Raw genomic sequence first — 17,841 nt, 5'->3', positions numbered from 1 at the left:
ACAAAGTTCAAGGATATGTACAATTCAAAGCATATAACAGAAATGGGAAGAGAGGGCACCAGTGATATATTAATCCCTTTTAATATGCTTTATTTTAAAAGTAAAACAACTTTTTATATTTTCTATGGATTGTATACTGTTCTTACATTCATGATCATTCGGAAATCAATAATCAAAGCTAATAGAAGCTGTTGCCTTTATTATAATTATGAATGTTCTCTCTGAAACCAGCTGTCCCCCTCTATTCCCCACAAGAATTAACCTTCAGATGTAAAGTATCTTCCCATCACTTCCAATTTAATTGTATAAAATGTAATAAAGTTACTGTCAAGCAGTGTTTATATTCCTCACTATAAGAAACAGCTGATACACTGTAGAAAGTGAGAAGTATGTCAAATTAAATAACGTACCTCTCAACAAAGAACCACAATCTTTTCCAATTTTGTAAAATAGCCAAGAAAATTCAATTCTTACTTTCATTTTCCTTCAGTAAAGCATCATTATCTTCCTCATCTTCATCCTCACCTGTTTTTATTTCTTCAGAAGGAGGCTAAAATAAGGAGATTGTTTAAAAGAACGCCAACTTCTAAAATAATTGGGGATACATCTGTAAGTGTGACTGACATTCTAAGTTCAGGATCCAGAACTTTACCCCCTGGAGTGTTAAATGTGAATGCCAGGTAAGCATCACAAATGAGACAGTGTTCATCTGAAGGAGCGGACGGGAAGAGATCTTTCCCGGAAAGCTGGAAAGACTCCCTTTGCCCCCCCACGACCTGAGAAAAAGGGAGCCAGTAAAAAGGATGGTATCATGATTTTCAAATCCCTACCATACAGTAATAGTAGAACCTATGGTCTAGGAAAGATTTGAGGTTGAACAATTGTGTCCTTAAAATTTTTTGAATGATTTTATTAGGTTTTATGTACAGTTAGTACCGTACTGTAGCAATAAAATGAGAAAATTTTATTGGAAAAGAGCAAAGAAAGGGCAAGTTGCTTACTGCTACTGTTTTTGATAAAAGACAATATAATGCACTAACAAACAGGAAAAACGGTAATGGTTTACTCAAAAGTATTGCAGACGTACATTAAATGACAGGCTGTATAAAAAAGAATTATAGTTGATTAGTTTATGTACTTCCTGTAAAATGTATCCTCAAATTCACTTTTCCTCATTCTAAAACATGGGAGTTTGTAGACTTTTTTCATATGATCAACTAAATTCAGCCCTGCTCAAGTAATGATAAAGAAGATAATATCAACTAAAGGGTATTAAAATACTGATCTATAATACTTACTGGTAATTCCTTGGCTAGCTTTATTACCATATTTTCAAGATATTCTGGCAAACTTTTGAACTGCTGGTTGGTTGGCTGGAAGAAGTGAGGACTTCTCCGTGCTAGTAGTCTCAGGGCTCGCCAACCATAGTTTGAATTGTTCACAGCCCTATAAAAAGAGATGTTGATCTTACAATTTAGTTCTTTATTTCTCTGTTCCCTTCTAGTTAATGTAATTCACCATGCGAAATTCTGTAAGTAGCCTCAGCACCATTTTCATTTTGATCATGTTCATAAAGAATCTCTGTGTGCAGTTCACTTACAATATAAACCAACAGAGTCTGAAGAGGCATTTTAAAAGTTTGTATGTATTTTACTTAATTTTAAAAAGTCAATTAGTATGTATCCAGTACTGGCTAGAGGCATGCATACATGCAGGACTGAAATCATCTACTTAGTTATTTAGGGAAAAAGAGATGAATTCATAATAGGTTCACCATGTTTAGGGAGTTGATAGCCATACTAGCAAAGTCACTTACAGGTATGAGTTCCAGACTATAAGGCTCAACAGTTTTGATCATGTTAATTTCATTAATATTTGGTTTCCTAATTGCATAATGTCTAAACTTTAATTTGCTCAGTCCAATCTCAATGAATAAAAATAGCTCCAAAACTACAAGACAACTACCCGACAGCCAACAGAGTAAGCAGTGATGCCGAGAATAGTGTCCATGAACTGTTTGTTCCCTAATGAAGCAAAGCAGTAACAGGTGGTTCCCAGTAAGGTGAGTAATGGAAACCTCAGGGAAATCACAAAGTTCCTGAAACGGGCAAGCTGCAGGAGGAGTCTTGGAAGTTATTTGGATTGTTAGATTAGCAACAGCTTTGCCTAAACAGTTATGAGCATTCCTCTCTGATGCATTTCTGTTTAAATAATTTGAATCTTTTAAGCATTTTATTCCCATTCAAATTATAAACTTTCTTATTCTTCAGAGACCCATACCATCCAAGTTCTCAAACTGATCTTAGAGAGCTATCACTTTAAGGAAAAATCTACCTAATCTTACGTAGCAATAGTAAAGCAATATTCATTCCTTCAGCAAATACCATTGAGCTGCGCAGCCAGGAGTCGAGACAGCAAGTTCACCCTGAACATGGAGGCACTGCAGCAGTGCTTCAAGTCGGGCCCCCAGGGCCAGTGTGGTTTTCCTGGCTGCCACTGACTAGCTGAGAACATCAGTAAATTATTTACCCTCTGCCTTAATTTCCTTAACAGCAAAATGGAGATAAGAACAGTTTTTGCCTTAGAGTTATATAAGGTAAGTGCTTAAGAAGTAACTGACAGAGTACATTTGTTGCCAAGCATCAATATTGACACAGGTATAAGACAATTTCAGATAGTGGTAAGGATGAGAAACAGGAGAATTTCAGACACAGCAGGGCTGCATTACAGAGGGAAGGGAGAAGAGCTTGGCCAGGGAAAACTGCTCAATATTTAAGATGACAGCTGACATGCGAGCAAACCATGGGATTTTACCATGAGGGAAGTTTCATGCAAATAAGTACAAAGGTTCTGAGGTAGAAATGCCTTTTGAGTTGAACAGGAACAGAGCTTGTATGGGTACAGCAGAGAGAAGATGTGACTGGAGGTGGGTAGGTCTGACTTGTGGATTTAAAAGATCACTGGCTGCCCTGGCTGGTGTAGCTCAGTGGATCAAGCACGGGCCTGTGAAGCAAAGGGTCGCCAGTTCGATTCCCAGTCAGGTCACATGCCTGGGTTGCAGGCCAGGTCCCCAGTAGGGGACACATGAGAGGCAACCACACATTGATAATTCTCTCCCACTCTTTCTCCTTCCTGTCTCCTCTCTCTAAAAATAAATAAAAATATATTTTTTAAAAAGATCACTGGCTGATGCATAGAGAATCGACTAGAACTGGTCAGAGGCACTCTTTTGTAGCGGTGACTACATATCATGCATGTTTCAAAGTACATAAATTATCTTAATCCTCAGAATAACTGAAATGGGTACTATTCGTATTTCATAGATGAGAAAACGAGCAGAAGGGTTAAATTAGCCCAAGTAGCCTAGTCAGTTAAGTAGTAGAGTCCAAGGAATAGAACCTAGGCCCTCTGACGAGATGGACCTTACCCTTAAATCACACTACCATAAGGCCTATTCAAAACCTAAGGCCTAAAAAAAAAATACAAAACAAACAAACAAAAAAAACCCTAAGGCCTATTTCTCGGCTGTATGTCACCAAGAAAATCCAGTTGAAAAACTTGAGACTGAGACTTGAAGTTCATACACAATTCCAGAGTTAGGCAGAGGATTGGGAAGCCAGGAACAGAGGCTGAGGAGCAGTGAGACAAAAGGAAAAACAGTAGGAACTTTTAGTTTCATGGATGTCAAGAGAAGAAAATGTTAACTAACAGGGAGAGATCGACCAGGGAATGCTGCTCAGAGGTTAAAAAAAAAAAGGAGATTAAGAGCTATTTGACAGGGGAGCAGCCCAGCAGGAATGGACTGAGGACAATGGGAGGTAAGGAATAGAAGGCAGCAATCATCAGCAACCGCTGGGAGATACAGGCATACCTCGAAGACACTGAAAAAGTAAATATGGCAATAAAGTGAGCTGTAATTAAAAAAAAAAACCTGCCACTTGTCAAGTGTAATAGAGTAAAGGACAATAAAACGAGGCATGCCTATACTGATTTGAAAGGGAACAGAGAAAGAGGTAATAGTTGGAGATGTAGGCTCAAGGGGATTTTTCTTATTTTTTTGAAACAAGCATGATTTTTAAATCCTACCTGGTAAACCAGTGGGAATGGTCATTGAAATCAGATGTGTAATAATGTGAACTTGGGACATTAACTCACCCAGGAGGAAAAGTACTTAGTAAGCAGTCTATTATACATAAAATTCCTAAGAAGTGTTGAAGAAATTAGCTAATGAGAAACATTACTTATTTTTTAATTAATTTATCTATCTTTAGAGGGGAAGGGAAGGAGAGAAGGAGAGAAATATCAATGTATGGTTGCCTCTCGTGAGTCCCCTGCCGGGAACTGGCCTGCAACCCAGGTATGTGCCCTGACTGGGAATTGAACCACGATCGTATGGTTCGCAGGCCCGTGCTCAATCCACTGAGCTACACCAGCCAGAGCGAAACATTACTTACTTATATTCATTTTCAACCATGCTCTCAGGGTCTGCTTGTTCAATGGCCTCTTCAAAGAATTCCTCCAAAGTTGGCATATATTCCCTGCATGTTAAAAAATAACCAGTGAGGATCATGTGTTCTTAATAAAGACTCGTGAAATGGTGGCAGGCAAAGATTCTAACTGATGTTACCACACTTAACAGATTACTTAGCAGCTCTTCATTTTAAAGAAGTGAATGACTCAAAACAACTTCACAAAGGGGAACACACAGGGGCAGCGTGGCCGTACCTTACATACTATGTAAGGTAACACACTATTATACACTGGAATGTATCATGATGTTACTAGCATTTACATTTCTTCAGCAAGTCGGGAAATTTGTGTTATGTCCCCATTCATAGACTTTTTTCCTTTAAACCAGAATTGAACCAAAACTAGTAACTAGACCCACTGAGGTTTCCAGAGTTTAACTTGGAGCTTACTTTAGATTAGTGTGATGGTAGCATAGCTGGTTTTTAATTGCATCTTCTTGAATTTGGTTTTAGAAATAAAAATTTGAGACAGTCAATTAAGTAAGATCTAAGGATCTGATCAGAAGACAATTTTGACTAAAACAAGAAAAATAGGCTAACACTACAAATACAGTTGAGTGGGACCATGCGCTCTTCCCTAATCTCGTTCTTTCTCTCCCCAGAGGTAGCCATTCTTTAGAATTGAGCATTTATCATTCACATGCTTTTTTAAAAAAGTAAATATATAGTGTTTGATTCTTCAAATTTTCCATTAATGAAATTCAGCTTGGACCTGTCTATAACCCTCATTTATCTTTTATCTGATTGCTTTAATTTTCTATACTTTTTCCTCAACTTAGCAAATATGCTTTACTTGAAATCTAGTTATTATCTCTATCTTCATCTGTAATTCTTTAATTATCATCACTCCTTATGGCACTTCCTATCAAGTAGGTTAGTTCTACCTTTTAAAATAACTCCCAATTAGTAATAACATTTACCAATGTCTTTGTATAGCAATCCTTGCAACTTTCACATTGCTTCTGGGTTCAATTTCTGACTGCTTTTTAAAGTAAGACTGTTGATGACAGATTCTCACAGCTTTAGTCTTAAAGTAACTTTATTTCCCGATCATTCTCGCCTGACCCATTGTTACAGAATTTGGGTGGATGCTTTCACTTTGAAGCTATAATTCCACTGTCTGGTTCCTTTTGTTGTTGAAGTCTGATGCCAGCCTAATTTTGCTCCTTTGCAGGTGGTGTTTTTTCTCTCTGGTGACTACTACAATGTGTAGAGAAAAGGATTTATTCTGTTTATCCCACTTAGATCTGTACTTGGTGAACCTAAGAATTTATGCCGATTCTTGGTTCTGAAAATTCTGTCATTATGGTCTTGATTACTTCCTCTGTCCCGTTCTCTTTTATGGGAGAGATTTATTCACATTCTATTAGATGTTTGTTGGACCTTACCATTCTGTTGTTCTTGACTTTTACTCCTTAATATTTTCTAATTCTTGATACCTCTGTATTGCTTTCATGGTGATTTTTAATTTTTTAAAAAGATTTTATTTATTCATTTTTAGAGAAGAAGAGGAGAAGGAGAAAGAGCAGGAGAGAAATATCAACGTGTGGTTGCCTCTCACGTGCCCCCTACTGGGGACCTGGCCCACAACCCTGGCATGTGCCCTGACTGGGAATTGAACTGGTGACCCTTTGGTTCGCAGCCCATGCTCAATCCACTGAGCTATACCAGCCAGGACTTGTGATTTTTTAAACCGTTAATTCTTATTGCTATAAGTATTATTTGTTTTTTTTGAAATTTACCTGTTTTTTTAAGAATATTATGCTCCTTTCTCTTATTTTCAATTCCTTCTTTCATGTCTTTTATCTTAAATATACTTATTTTAAGCCTTTATCTGATGGTTTTATTTCAGAAAGTGGCTAATTTCTATTGCTTGTTTTGTCTGCTGTTATGCATGGTAGATTGATTGTCTTCTTGTATGTTACGTTTGGATGGTGAATTTAGCTTTTTTTATCCGCAGGATCCTTGTGTGGCTTAGGTTGAAGATGTGATCTCCATAAAGTCTGGGACTTTTTAGTTCATCCCTTTAGTTAACTGCTGGTTGTATAGCAGACTTGTGGTTATAATTTCTCAGTACTTCTTCCTTTATGTCCACAGCCCAGACAGTAACAGACAAGCTTTCTTGTTTCCTGTACTAGTGGGGAAGTCCCTCCATTTCCCGTTTTGCCCTTCTATTACAGCTAATGTAGTGCCTCAGGGGGCTCAGCTTTATCCAGGGGAAATTTAGCTGCCAGTTTGTGTAGGTCTAGGGTCTTACCTTTTGACAAATGGGGCTCCTAAAATCCAAGTTCTGTGGTTCCCCAAAGTGGGAATTGTCTGTACTATTCCCTAGTTAGAAGAAGTTCATATCTTGGTTTTAGGTGCCTCTTCTTTTGTGAATCCTTATTTTGTTGTGATTTTTAAAATTATTTTATCAGTACCACTAGGTGCTTTATAGTAGGAAGTCAGATTTTGCTGTGCCAAAGTCAACCACAATAAATTTTAAATCTCTTGAACTCTCCTGACAGTTGACAAAAGACCATTCTATTCTACTTAACATTTGAGAAAAGCAATACTTAATGTGAACCACGTGAAACTTGCCTTGTGTCTGATTTACAGGCTTCCATATTATCAGGGCAGAGGTTCCAAAGCCTTGTTAACTCCTCACTATAAAATAGACACAAATAAGTACATTTTTAATGGATACCATCCTCATATGTCTTAAAGCTATAGAAATATCTAAGTTAAACAGTTGAATTTTAATCTTCTTTATTAATTTTTGGTATTTAGCAAATTTTCTATATGAGTGTATACTGAATGATAATCAATAGTCATTACTTTTTTCTATAAATATACAAGCACAATGTAAAGCAGTGAACAATTAACTAGAAGGTACTAGAAAGGACTGGATTCTTTCAACAACTAGAAATGAACTGGATCAACCTAACAGCAATGGTACTGTCTGTCATGTAGCCTAGAACCATGGGTTCTGGAAACCTTTCTAGTTGCAGGAACTCACATACAGGCCCTATAGACTGATAGGAGGTGTTTTACTCAGCCATCTGTGCATGTCCAAACACACAAAAAACTGGAAAAACACAAAAACTGGACAGTCATTATTGTAACATTCAAAATAAAAAATAACATTCCATATATGGAGACAGGTTAACCTACTTTCCCATCAGAATCTTTTTGTTGGGTCCTTTTCCCAGGAAATCCTCTGGTGCTGTTCTCTTCCGTACTACTCTCGTTGGCTTGCTATCGGATGTTCTGTGGTGAACAAAACAGACTGGAATTACAAATGGACAGCAGAAATTGTAGAGTGCTTAATGTAAAAGAAAATTTATTGTTTTATTCCTTAAAAAAATGGAAACTTCGTATTACTATAGGACACTCATCAAAGACAAAAATGTCACACCAGGGTACAAATTATAAGAAGTTGGGTATACAGCTGTTTTTTCAATAATTAATATAACAGACTTCTGGCCAAGAAGGAGGCATAGGTAGACACACTACCTCTTAGCACAAAGAAAATTAAGGACAAAGAAAATACAGAAAAAAAACACCAAAAAACCAACCAGCACTGACAGAAAATTGAACTGTACAGAAGCCCAACAACCATTCATCCAGACCAGTAAGAGGGGCAGATTCCGCATCTGGCAGAGATGAGTCGAGGCAGGAAAAAGCAGTGGCTGGTGGACCCAGGCATGCAGGCAGCAGGTGGCAGACCCTGGGTGCAAGGCAGCTGGCTGACCGTGGTCACACATTTGCATGCAGATAAACCAGGCAAAAATGGGCAGCAAGACAGACCATGCAACCCAGGGCCCCAGCACTGGGAAATAAAGCCTAAAAGCACCAATTGGAAAAACTTTCAGGGGTCGAGGTGCCAGGAGAGACTCCCAGCATCACAGGAGTTTGTTGGAGACCCACAGGGTCCCAGAATATACACAAGCCCACCCACCCAGGAACCAGCACCAGAAGGGCCCAATTTGCTTGCAGGAAGCGGCAGAAGGGACAAATCAGAGACAGAGTGGAGCAAGCTCCATTGTTCCCTCTCAAACCCTGCCACCACATACAGGATCACAACCATATGACTGGGTTGCCCTGCCCTGGTGAACACCCAAGGCTCCACCCCTCACCACATAACAGGCACAACCTGGTCATAAAAAGGCTCAAACGAAAGAACAGCTCAAAGCCCCAGAGCCAATACACCCAAGTGACCAAGAGATAGCCAGCCTATCAGATGCACAGTTCAAAGCACTGGTGATCAGGATGCTCACAGAATTGGTTGACTTTGGTTGCAAATTAGATGAAGAAATGAAGGCTACGCTAAGTGAAATGAAGGAAAATGCACAAGGAACCAATAGTGATGGAAAGAAAACTGGGACTCAAATCAATGGAGTAGACCAGAAGGAAGAAAGAAACAACGAAACAAAAACAATGAACAGGCCCTGGCTGGCGTAGCTCAGTGGATTGAGCGCGGGCCTGCGAACCAGACGATCGCGGTTCGATTCCCAGTCAGGGCACATGCCTGGGTTGCGGACCGGTTCCTTGCAGGCTAACTACCAGCAGGGGATGCACGAAAGGCAACCATACATTGATGTTTCTCTCCCTCTCTCCTTCCCCTCTAAAGATAAATAAATAAATAAAAATCTTTTTAAAAAAAGTACTTAAAAAAAAAAAAAACAATGAAGAAACAAGAATTCAAAAGAATGAGGAGAGGCTTAGGAACCTCCAGGACATCTTTAAACGTTCCAACATCGAAATTATAGGGGTACCAGAAGGGGAAGAGGAAGAGCAACAAGTGGAAAACTTATCTGAACAAATAATAAAGGAGAACTTCCCCAATCTGGCAAAGCAAAGAGACTTCCAGGAAGTCCAGGAAGCTCAGAGAGTCCCAAAGAAGTTGGACCTGAGGAGGAACACACCAAGGCACATCATAATTACATTAGCCAAGATTCAAATGAAGGAGAGAATTCTAGAAGCAGCAAGAGATAAGGAGACAGTCACCTACAAAGGAGTTCTCATCAGACTGTTAGCTGATTTGTCAAAAGAGATCTTACAGGCAAGAAGGGGCTGGGAAGAAGTATTCCAAGTCATGAAAGGCAAGGACCTACATCCAAGATTGCTCTATCCAGCAAAGCTATCCTTTAGAATGGAAGGGCAGATGAAGTGCTTCTCAGATAAGGTGAAGTTAAAGGAGTTCCTCACCACCAAGCCCATATGAAATGTTAAAGGAACTTATCTAAGAAAAAGAAGATAAAAATATAAACAGTGAAAGGACAGCAAACTCACAGTTATTAACAACCACACCTAAAACAAAAGCAAACTAAGCAGACAGCTAGATCAGGAGCAGAGCCATAGAAATGGAGATCACATGGAGGGTTAGCAACAGGGGAGTGGGAGGAGGAGAAGTGGGGAGAAGGTACAGAGAATAAGTAGCATAGATGGTAGGTAGAAAAAAGGGGGGGAGAGGAAGAATAGTATGGAAAATGTAGAATCTAAAAAACTTGTGACACATGGGCATGAACTAAAGGGGGGAATGTGGGTGGGAGAGGGTGTGCAGGGTGGAAGGGAATGGGACAACTGTAATGGCATAATCAATAAAATATATTTATTTTTATTTTTTTTAAAGTATTTTATTTATCTTTAGAGGGGAAGGGAAGGAGAGAGGAAGAGAAACATCAATGTATGGTTGCTTCTTGTGCATCCCCTGCTGGGAACTGGCCTGCAACCCAGGCATGTGCCCTGACTGGGAATCGAACCGCGATCGTCTGGTCTGCAGGCCGGCGCTCAATCCACTGAGCTACACCAGTCAGTAAAATATATTTAAAAAAATAATACAGATCAATTTGTTCTGGGAGCTTAATCACATGATATTCGAGGTAAAAAATTCAAATAAAGTGGCTGTATTATTACTGAGCTCAACTTTTTTTATATGAGATACATATACACATCTCTACATAATATACTCATTGCAAATTATATTTTAATATTTCTCATATTGGTTGAGATGACTGTTTACCTTTCTTTCACAAAACTTGGGCAGCCTTCATTTTTCCATGAGTTCCAGTTTTCTTCAGTGTTTAATATATGCTGGGGAAAACAAAGACATTACATTTGCATAAAGGGAGCTTCTGAAATTGTATTTGGTGCTAAGAATATTGTGTAAATATAAAGCACATACCTCTACCATCTTTGAAAATCTTTCTCCATCGGGTGGGTTTTCAGATAGTAGCTGTGATTAGAAAGAATATACTAAGCTTTCAACAACTTTCTGCATCTTAGGAGTGGTTTGTAGGCAGAGAACCAAGAAGTGTTTGTGGTCTTGTACCTGAGCTTAACTTTATCCTTATTTTCCTATTTGGGGCTGAAACAAAGAAAATTCTAAATTTCCATTTTGTTCAATCATGGGTTTGTTGCGTGTTGAACTTACTTGATAAACTGATTTTGTAGTATCTTCAATCCAGAGTGATTGCTCATCAGTTAAAACATAGTTTGAACTACGAAACAAAGCAATAAAAGCATGCTTGAGTTGACGGCAATGTATATTCAATTTTAAGGTTTATATACTGTTTTGAAAAAACACAAGATATGTAACAGATAAATAAACCATAATGTAAAGTGTCAAAAATTAGCAAGACAAGAACAATCACCAATGGGAGGACTGTAAGAGAACTTCTTGTACTTCATCCTTAAGATAAGATGGTTAGCATTAACAACACAAAAGTATATGAAGGAGAATAAAACACTGAATTAATTCGATTAAATATAAACAGAACAGTGAATATGTCCTAAAATAATAAGTTTAATATGGGATGAAAACCTCTGACACAATTAACATATTCTTCTACAATATGCACATTCAAATAAAGCATGCTACATTCTTTTAAAATGCATTCAAAATATAACAACTAAAACCCCCAAAGCCCAGAGAAGGCTGAAAGCAGACCCAAATGATTAATTCTTTAGCATTAATTCAACTCTCACTATGTGTTAGGTGCCTTATAGCCATCCAATAAATATTAATAGACTACCACATGCCAAGATCAGAGCACTCTACATGCAGTACTTTGATCTTTCTACTGTGTTATACCAAACTTCCACAACAAACAGAAGGATAAGTGAAAACATTTTGTGTGCTTGCTATGTATTATCTTAAAATTACAAGTCTGAAAAGGTTTAATCTCCAAAATATACAAAGAACTTACTCGACTCTACTCTAAGAAGACAAGCAACCCAATTAAAAAACGGGCAAAGGATTTGAACAGACACTTCTCCAGGGAGGACATACAGAGGATCCAGAGACACATGAAAAGATGCTCAATATTGCTAGCTATCAGAGAGATGCAAATTAAAACCACAATGAGATACCACTTTACACCAGTGAGAATGGCTATCATAAACAAAGAAACAAACAACAAATGTTGGAGGGGTTGTGGGGAAAAGGGGACCCTAGTTCACTGTTGGTGGGATTGCAGACTGGTACAACCACTATGGAAAACAGTATGGAATTTTCTAAGAAAACTAAAAATGGACCTGCCTTTTGACCCAGTAATTCCACTGCTGGGATTATATCCTAAGAACCCTAAAACACCAATCCAAAAGAACCTATGCACACCAATGTTCATAGCAGCACAATTTATGATAGCCAAGAGTTGGAAGCAACCTAGATGCCCATCAGTAAATGAATGGATCAAAAAACTATGGTACATATACACAATGGAATTCTATGCAGCAGAAAGAAAGAAGGAGCTATTACCCTTTGCAACAGCATAGATAGAACTGGAAAGCATTATGCTGAGTGAAATAAGCCAGGCGGTGAAAGACAAATACCATATGATCTCACCTTTAACAGGAACTTAAACAACAAAACAAACAAGCAAGCAAAATATGACCAAAGACACTGAAATTCAGAACAGGCTGACAGGGACCAGAGGGGAGAGAACTTCAGGGGAAAAGGAGACGGATTCACAGAAACTAGTATAAAGGGCACATGGAGAACTAAGGGGGGTGGTAATGGGAGGGAGGTGGGGAGCACGCGGGGAGGATGGGCTGGGAAGGGAGTGGGGGATGGAAAACTGTACTTGAACAATAATTTAAAAAAAATTTTTAAAAAGACTTAAAAAAATTACAAGTCTGAAAGAGCTAAATTGCTACTAGTGAGTAATGAAAGTGGAATCTGAAACCAGCAGGTAGTAAAGCCATGTTGTTTACACAACTAATACCTCTTTGCAAACTTAACAAAACCACCATCAAGTAACAGTGAACTCTAATTATGGACAGAACAAGAGGAAATGATCAAGACCACAGGTGAAGGTATTCAGATAGATAGTAGATGTCCTGATTAGGTTTTCTGAAAACCCAAAGAAACTGGAACTCCTCTGTGCTTCAAAGATTAACTTTCGTTTTTTAAACCAGCCTCACACCTTGTAAAAAAGTATTATTGGCTTAGTTTGTAAATCAGGTTTGGAGAAGGGCCGAACAAGGTAAGAGGGGGATGATGAAGTCTGGAGCAAGACCTCCACCCACCAATACCACCGAGGACTCCCAGGAAGCCCTGGCACTCAATGTCAACATCTTTTCTTTAAAACAAGTATCTTAACATCTAGTCTCTCTAACAAACAGCTCAATTGTCTAATGTTACTGCAAAAAAAATGTTTCTGGGCTGTGACCCTATACATAAAATAAGCCCAATGCACAGGGGAAAAAAATAAAAATAAAAACAAACAAATGAACAAAACAAAGTATCAGCCAGCAAGTCTTTCTCTTTGGAGTTTAGAAACTATTTACTACTCATTTATTAACTTACACTTACCTTTTGAATTTGACCTGTCCCTTGAGATATTGGAATAAAATGAGATACTGCAATAGGATGTGTCGTCGAAAGTTACTGTCGCTCAACTGTAAATCCATCAACTACTCGAAAAACAAGCATATACACAAAACAACACATTAAATTCCAGTTTTGCCCAAAGGTACAGGTTATTACAGGTTATGCTATTACAGAAATGAAAGCTTTTGATTCAAAAAAACATTTGCTGAAAGCTCACTGCATCTGAGGCACTACAGCACAAGACCCGAGACAGAGTGGCTTCATAGATTTCTTTACCAATTTAGGTCATGACGTATTTGTGTCAGTGAATAATGTATTTGTGGTCCTTATGTCAGGATAAAGGCAGAAATACAAAAAGTAAAAGGCTTTCCCACTTTCCCACATATAAAGAAATAATGGCTAAAGGAAAGGTCCATATAGATAAAACACAGTAAGGGGTATTGCTCATTTTTGTAGCCCTCCAAAGTGCCTGCAACAGAGTTGGTACTCAATAATAAATAAACAGAAAGGAATTAGACATGAGTCATCTGTGAATTAAATGGACTTTTTTTTTACATTTTAGAAAACTGTATCATTCTTCAATGATCACAGATAGGAAAGGACTAAGTCTCTTAGGAAAAAGTTCTTCAACAACCCTGCCCCTTAGCTGTTCTTCCTGTAAGAACCACCTCCAGTGATGAAGCTCATCATTCTATTAGGACCCTACAGCGCTGAAGGAAAGCTGAAGTCTACATCCACCAGTTTGTGCTGGTTTTGCCTTCCTGACCTAGAGCAACAATGGGAAGCTGGTGTGCACTAAATGAATAACCTGTAAGATGCTGGAAAACCCTGGGTGTCCTTTGGCTATGTTCCACTACTAATGCAGCCTAACACTCACCAACCATTTCTTCCACATGACTGGCTCTTGCTTAAGTAAACCCCATGACTTTTACAAAAATTTAAACATGATTTGGCTTCCAGTCAGATTTTACTCCCCTTTAGAGACTTTTGATGCTGTTATTTATCATATTAATGATTCCACCCCCAAACTGGCAAACTGAATGGCATACTTCTAGTTTTCTTTCCTCTGACTCCTGAGGGACTTTACTATCCCCACTTGGCTCTCAGTTCCTTGACACAAACTCCAGTGACAGTCACAGCCCCTCTAGCCCCCAGCTACCAGTGCTACAAGCTGGATTTGGTTTTCACTCACAGCAGCCCCAGCTTTGAAATCTTTACTTCACAATCCTCTAACTATAACCTCCTATTCTTCTAGGTCTCTCACTCAGGTGCCCCAATATATCTAATATTTGGACCTTCCTGAGGCCTTATGTTCCTTAAATCCTGTTTTCTGATCATTAGTCCCACCCCATTTTTACTATAATCCTATTTTAGTCTAGATAAGGGGTCAGCAAACTTTTAATCAGAAAGCCAGAGAATAAATATTTTAAGTTATTTGAGCCAAGAGGCATACCATGGATATTGTGTGGGTACTTACATAAACATTTAAAATGAACAACAAAACCCAATGGTAAGTGGGCTGTAGTTGGCTGATCCATGGTTTAGACTTTCTCTCTTCTATCACTTTCTTGCCAACTTCCTCAACACCCTGTCCCATACTTATGTCACATCTATTGAGCAAAATGACAACCTTAGATCAAATCAATTTCATTCCCTTTCTCTGTATCAACACTAAAGCTTCCAATCTAGGATGCAGGTGGAGCTGCTTGAAAGAAAATACTAACCACGCAGCAACGTAGATGGTACCACTGCTATGTCACTGTCTCCAACCTAAAACTCTGTCTCTAATCAGCAATCTTTCCCTATTTCCCAAGGATATTTTCTCTCCTATTCTCTACATCAACTATTTCAAGGCTTTTGCATTTAACAGAAACACTATGTATTACCCCTCTCACAATAGATAATAACTACATCCCTAGAAGGAGGAGAAAAATTAATCAAACTGGGTATTTCAGTTGCACCGAGATTCTTGTTTTCCTCATTTTCTGTCACAACACTGTCTGTTCATCTGGACATTCCAATCTTCCTAATTGAATTCCACTATTAACTGCCCCAGGGCCTGTATTGTCAACCCCTTCTTTCAATTAGCATTAAATAACTTCTTCCAAAGAGCCACGCCCTATCCTTTCTGAACAGAACTGTTTCCAATTCACCCCTCAACTTGCTATCTGGTTCACCAATCCACTGCAAGTGTATTTGTCAAGATCATCAATACTTATTCAATCCAATGGACACTGTTCATAATCTTCATCCTACTTGACATGCCTAGCTTCCAGGAGGTACTACTTTTGTAGTTTTTTTCTCTGGTCACACTGGCTACTCTTATAGTTTTTCTCTCCCTTCCCTTCCTTCTCCTTTAAATGCTGGTTTTCTTCAGGATTCAATCTGATGCTTTCTTCTCTTTCCAGCCTACACTCTTCTTTTTAAAAAAAAGTTTTATTGATTACACCATTACAGTTGTCCCATTTCCCCTGCTTCGTTCCCTTCCACCCTGCACACCCCCTCCCACCCACATTCCCCCCTTTAGTTCATGTCCATGTGTCACAAGTTCTTTAGATTCTACATTTTCCATACTATTCTTCCTCTCCCTTCTTTTCTACCTGCTATGTATGTTACTTATTCTCTGTACCTTCTCCCCACTTCTCCTCCTCCCACTCCCCTGTTGCTAACCCTCCATGTGATCTCCATTTCTATGGCTCTGCTCCTGATCTAGCTGTCTGCTTAGTTTGCTTTTGTTTTAGGTGTGGTTGTTAATAACTGTGAGTTTGCTGTCCTTTCACTGTTTATATTTTTATCTTCTTTTTCTTAGATAAGTTCCTTTAACATTTCATATGGGCTTGGTGGTGAGGAACTCCTTTAACTTCACCTTATCTGAGAAGCACTTCATCTGCCCTTCCATTCTAAAGGATAGCTTTGCTGGATAGAGCAATCTTGGATGTAGGTCCTTGCCTTTCATGACTTGGAATACTTCTTCCCAGCCCCTTCTTGCCTGTAAGATCTCTTTTGACAAATCAGCTAACAGTCTGATGAGAACTCCTTTGTAGGTGACTGTCTCCTTATCTCTTGCTGCTTCTAGAATTCTCTCCTTCATTTGAATCTTGGCTAATGTAATTATGATGTGCCTTGGTGTGTTCCTCCTCAGGTCCAACTTCTTTGGGACTCTCTGAGCTTCCTGGACTTCCTGGAAGTCTCTTTGCTTTGCCAGATTGGGGAAGTTCTCCTTTATTATTTGTTCAGATAAGTTTTCCACTTGTTGCTCTTCCTCTTCCCCTTCTGGTACCCCTATAATTTCGATGTTGGAACGTTTAAAGATGTCCTGGAGGTTCCTAAGCCTCTCCTCATTCTTTTGAATTCTTGTTTCTTCATTGTTTTTTTTTTTAAGTACTTTTTTTAAAAAGATTTTTATTTATTTATTTTTTTTTTTTAGAGGGGAAGGAGAGAGGGAGAGAAACATCAATGTATGGTTGCCTTTCATGCATCCCCTGCTGGTAGTTAGCCTGCAAGGAACCGGTCCGCAACCCAGGCATGTGCCCTGACTGGGAATCGAACCGCGATCGTCTGGTTTGCAGGCCCGCGCTCAATCCACTGAGCTACGCCAGCCAGGGCCTGTTCATTGTTTTTGTTTCGTTGTTTCTTTCTTCCTTCTGGTCTACTCCATTGATTTGAGTCCCAGTTTCCTTTCCATCACTATTGGTTCCTTGTGCATTTTCCTTCATTTCACTTAGCGTAGCCTTCATTTCTTCATCTAATTTGCAACCAAAGTCAACCAATTCTGTGAGCATCCTGATCACCAGTGCTTTGAACTGTGCATCTGATAGGCTGGCTATCTCTTGGTCACTTGGGTGTATTGGCTCTGGGGCTTTGAGCTGTTCTTTCGTTTGAGCCTTTTTATGACCAGATTGTGCCTGTTATGTGGTGAGGGGTGGAGCCTTGGGTGTTCACCAGGGCAGGGCAACCCAGTCATATGGTTGTGATCCTGTATGTGGTGGCAGGGTTTGAGAGGGAACAATGGAGCTTGCTCCACTCTGTCTCTGATTTGTCCCTTCTGCCGCTTCCTGCAAGCAAATTGGGCCCTTCTGGTGCTGGTTCCTGGGTGGGTGGGCTTGTGTATATTCTGGGACCCTGTGGGTCTCCAACAAACTCCTGTGAGGCTGGGAGTCTCTCCTGGCACCTCGACCCCTGAAAGTTTTTCCAATTGGTGCTTTTAGGCTTTATTTCCCAGTGCTGGGGCCCTGGGTTGGGTGGTCTGTCTCACTGCTCGCTCCTTTGCCTGGGTTATTGGTCTAGATGAATGGTTCGTTGTTGTCGGACTTCAGTACAGTTCAATTTTCCCTCTGTTGTGGTTGCATTCTGGTTTCTACATCTTTGTTGTTCATAAACTTCGTTGTGGGAGGAAATACAGTGGTCCCACCTACACCTCCATCTTGGCTGGAAGTCCTATACTCTTCTTCAATAGCCATGTGTAAGCTGGTAACTCCCAAATCTATACTTTCAACC

The 17,841-nt window shown here is 39.3% G+C and overlaps 1 protein-coding gene across 1 annotated transcript in view; it reads right to left on the bottom strand.

Moving 5' to 3' along the window:
* THOC1 (THO complex subunit 1) overlaps positions 1–17,841 on the bottom strand; it is a 54,796-nt gene that overhangs the window by 424 nt on the left and 36,531 nt on the right. Inside the window, exons 12-20 of the mRNA XM_037031628.1 lie at positions 13,327–13,427; positions 10,945–11,011; positions 10,696–10,746; positions 10,534–10,604; positions 7,683–7,778; positions 7,110–7,175; positions 4,455–4,538; positions 1,299–1,446; positions 475–550 (exon numbers count right to left, since the gene is read on the bottom strand). Coding sequence (XP_036887523.1) covers positions 475–550; positions 1,299–1,446; positions 4,455–4,538; positions 7,110–7,175; positions 7,683–7,778; positions 10,534–10,604; positions 10,696–10,746; positions 10,945–11,011; positions 13,327–13,427 — 760 coding nt within the window. The remainder of the gene's footprint in view (positions 1–474; positions 551–1,298; positions 1,447–4,454; positions 4,539–7,109; positions 7,176–7,682; positions 7,779–10,533; positions 10,605–10,695; positions 10,747–10,944; positions 11,012–13,326; positions 13,428–17,841) is intronic.

Source organism: Sturnira hondurensis, unplaced genomic scaffold (assembly GCF_014824575.4).
Source record: "Sturnira hondurensis isolate 20B ecotype Veracruz unplaced genomic scaffold, ASM1482457v3 Scaffold0001872, whole genome shotgun sequence".
Lineage (NCBI taxonomy): Eukaryota > Metazoa > Chordata > Mammalia > Chiroptera > Phyllostomidae > Sturnira > Sturnira hondurensis.
This window is presented reverse-complemented; position numbering and strand designations above follow the sequence as displayed.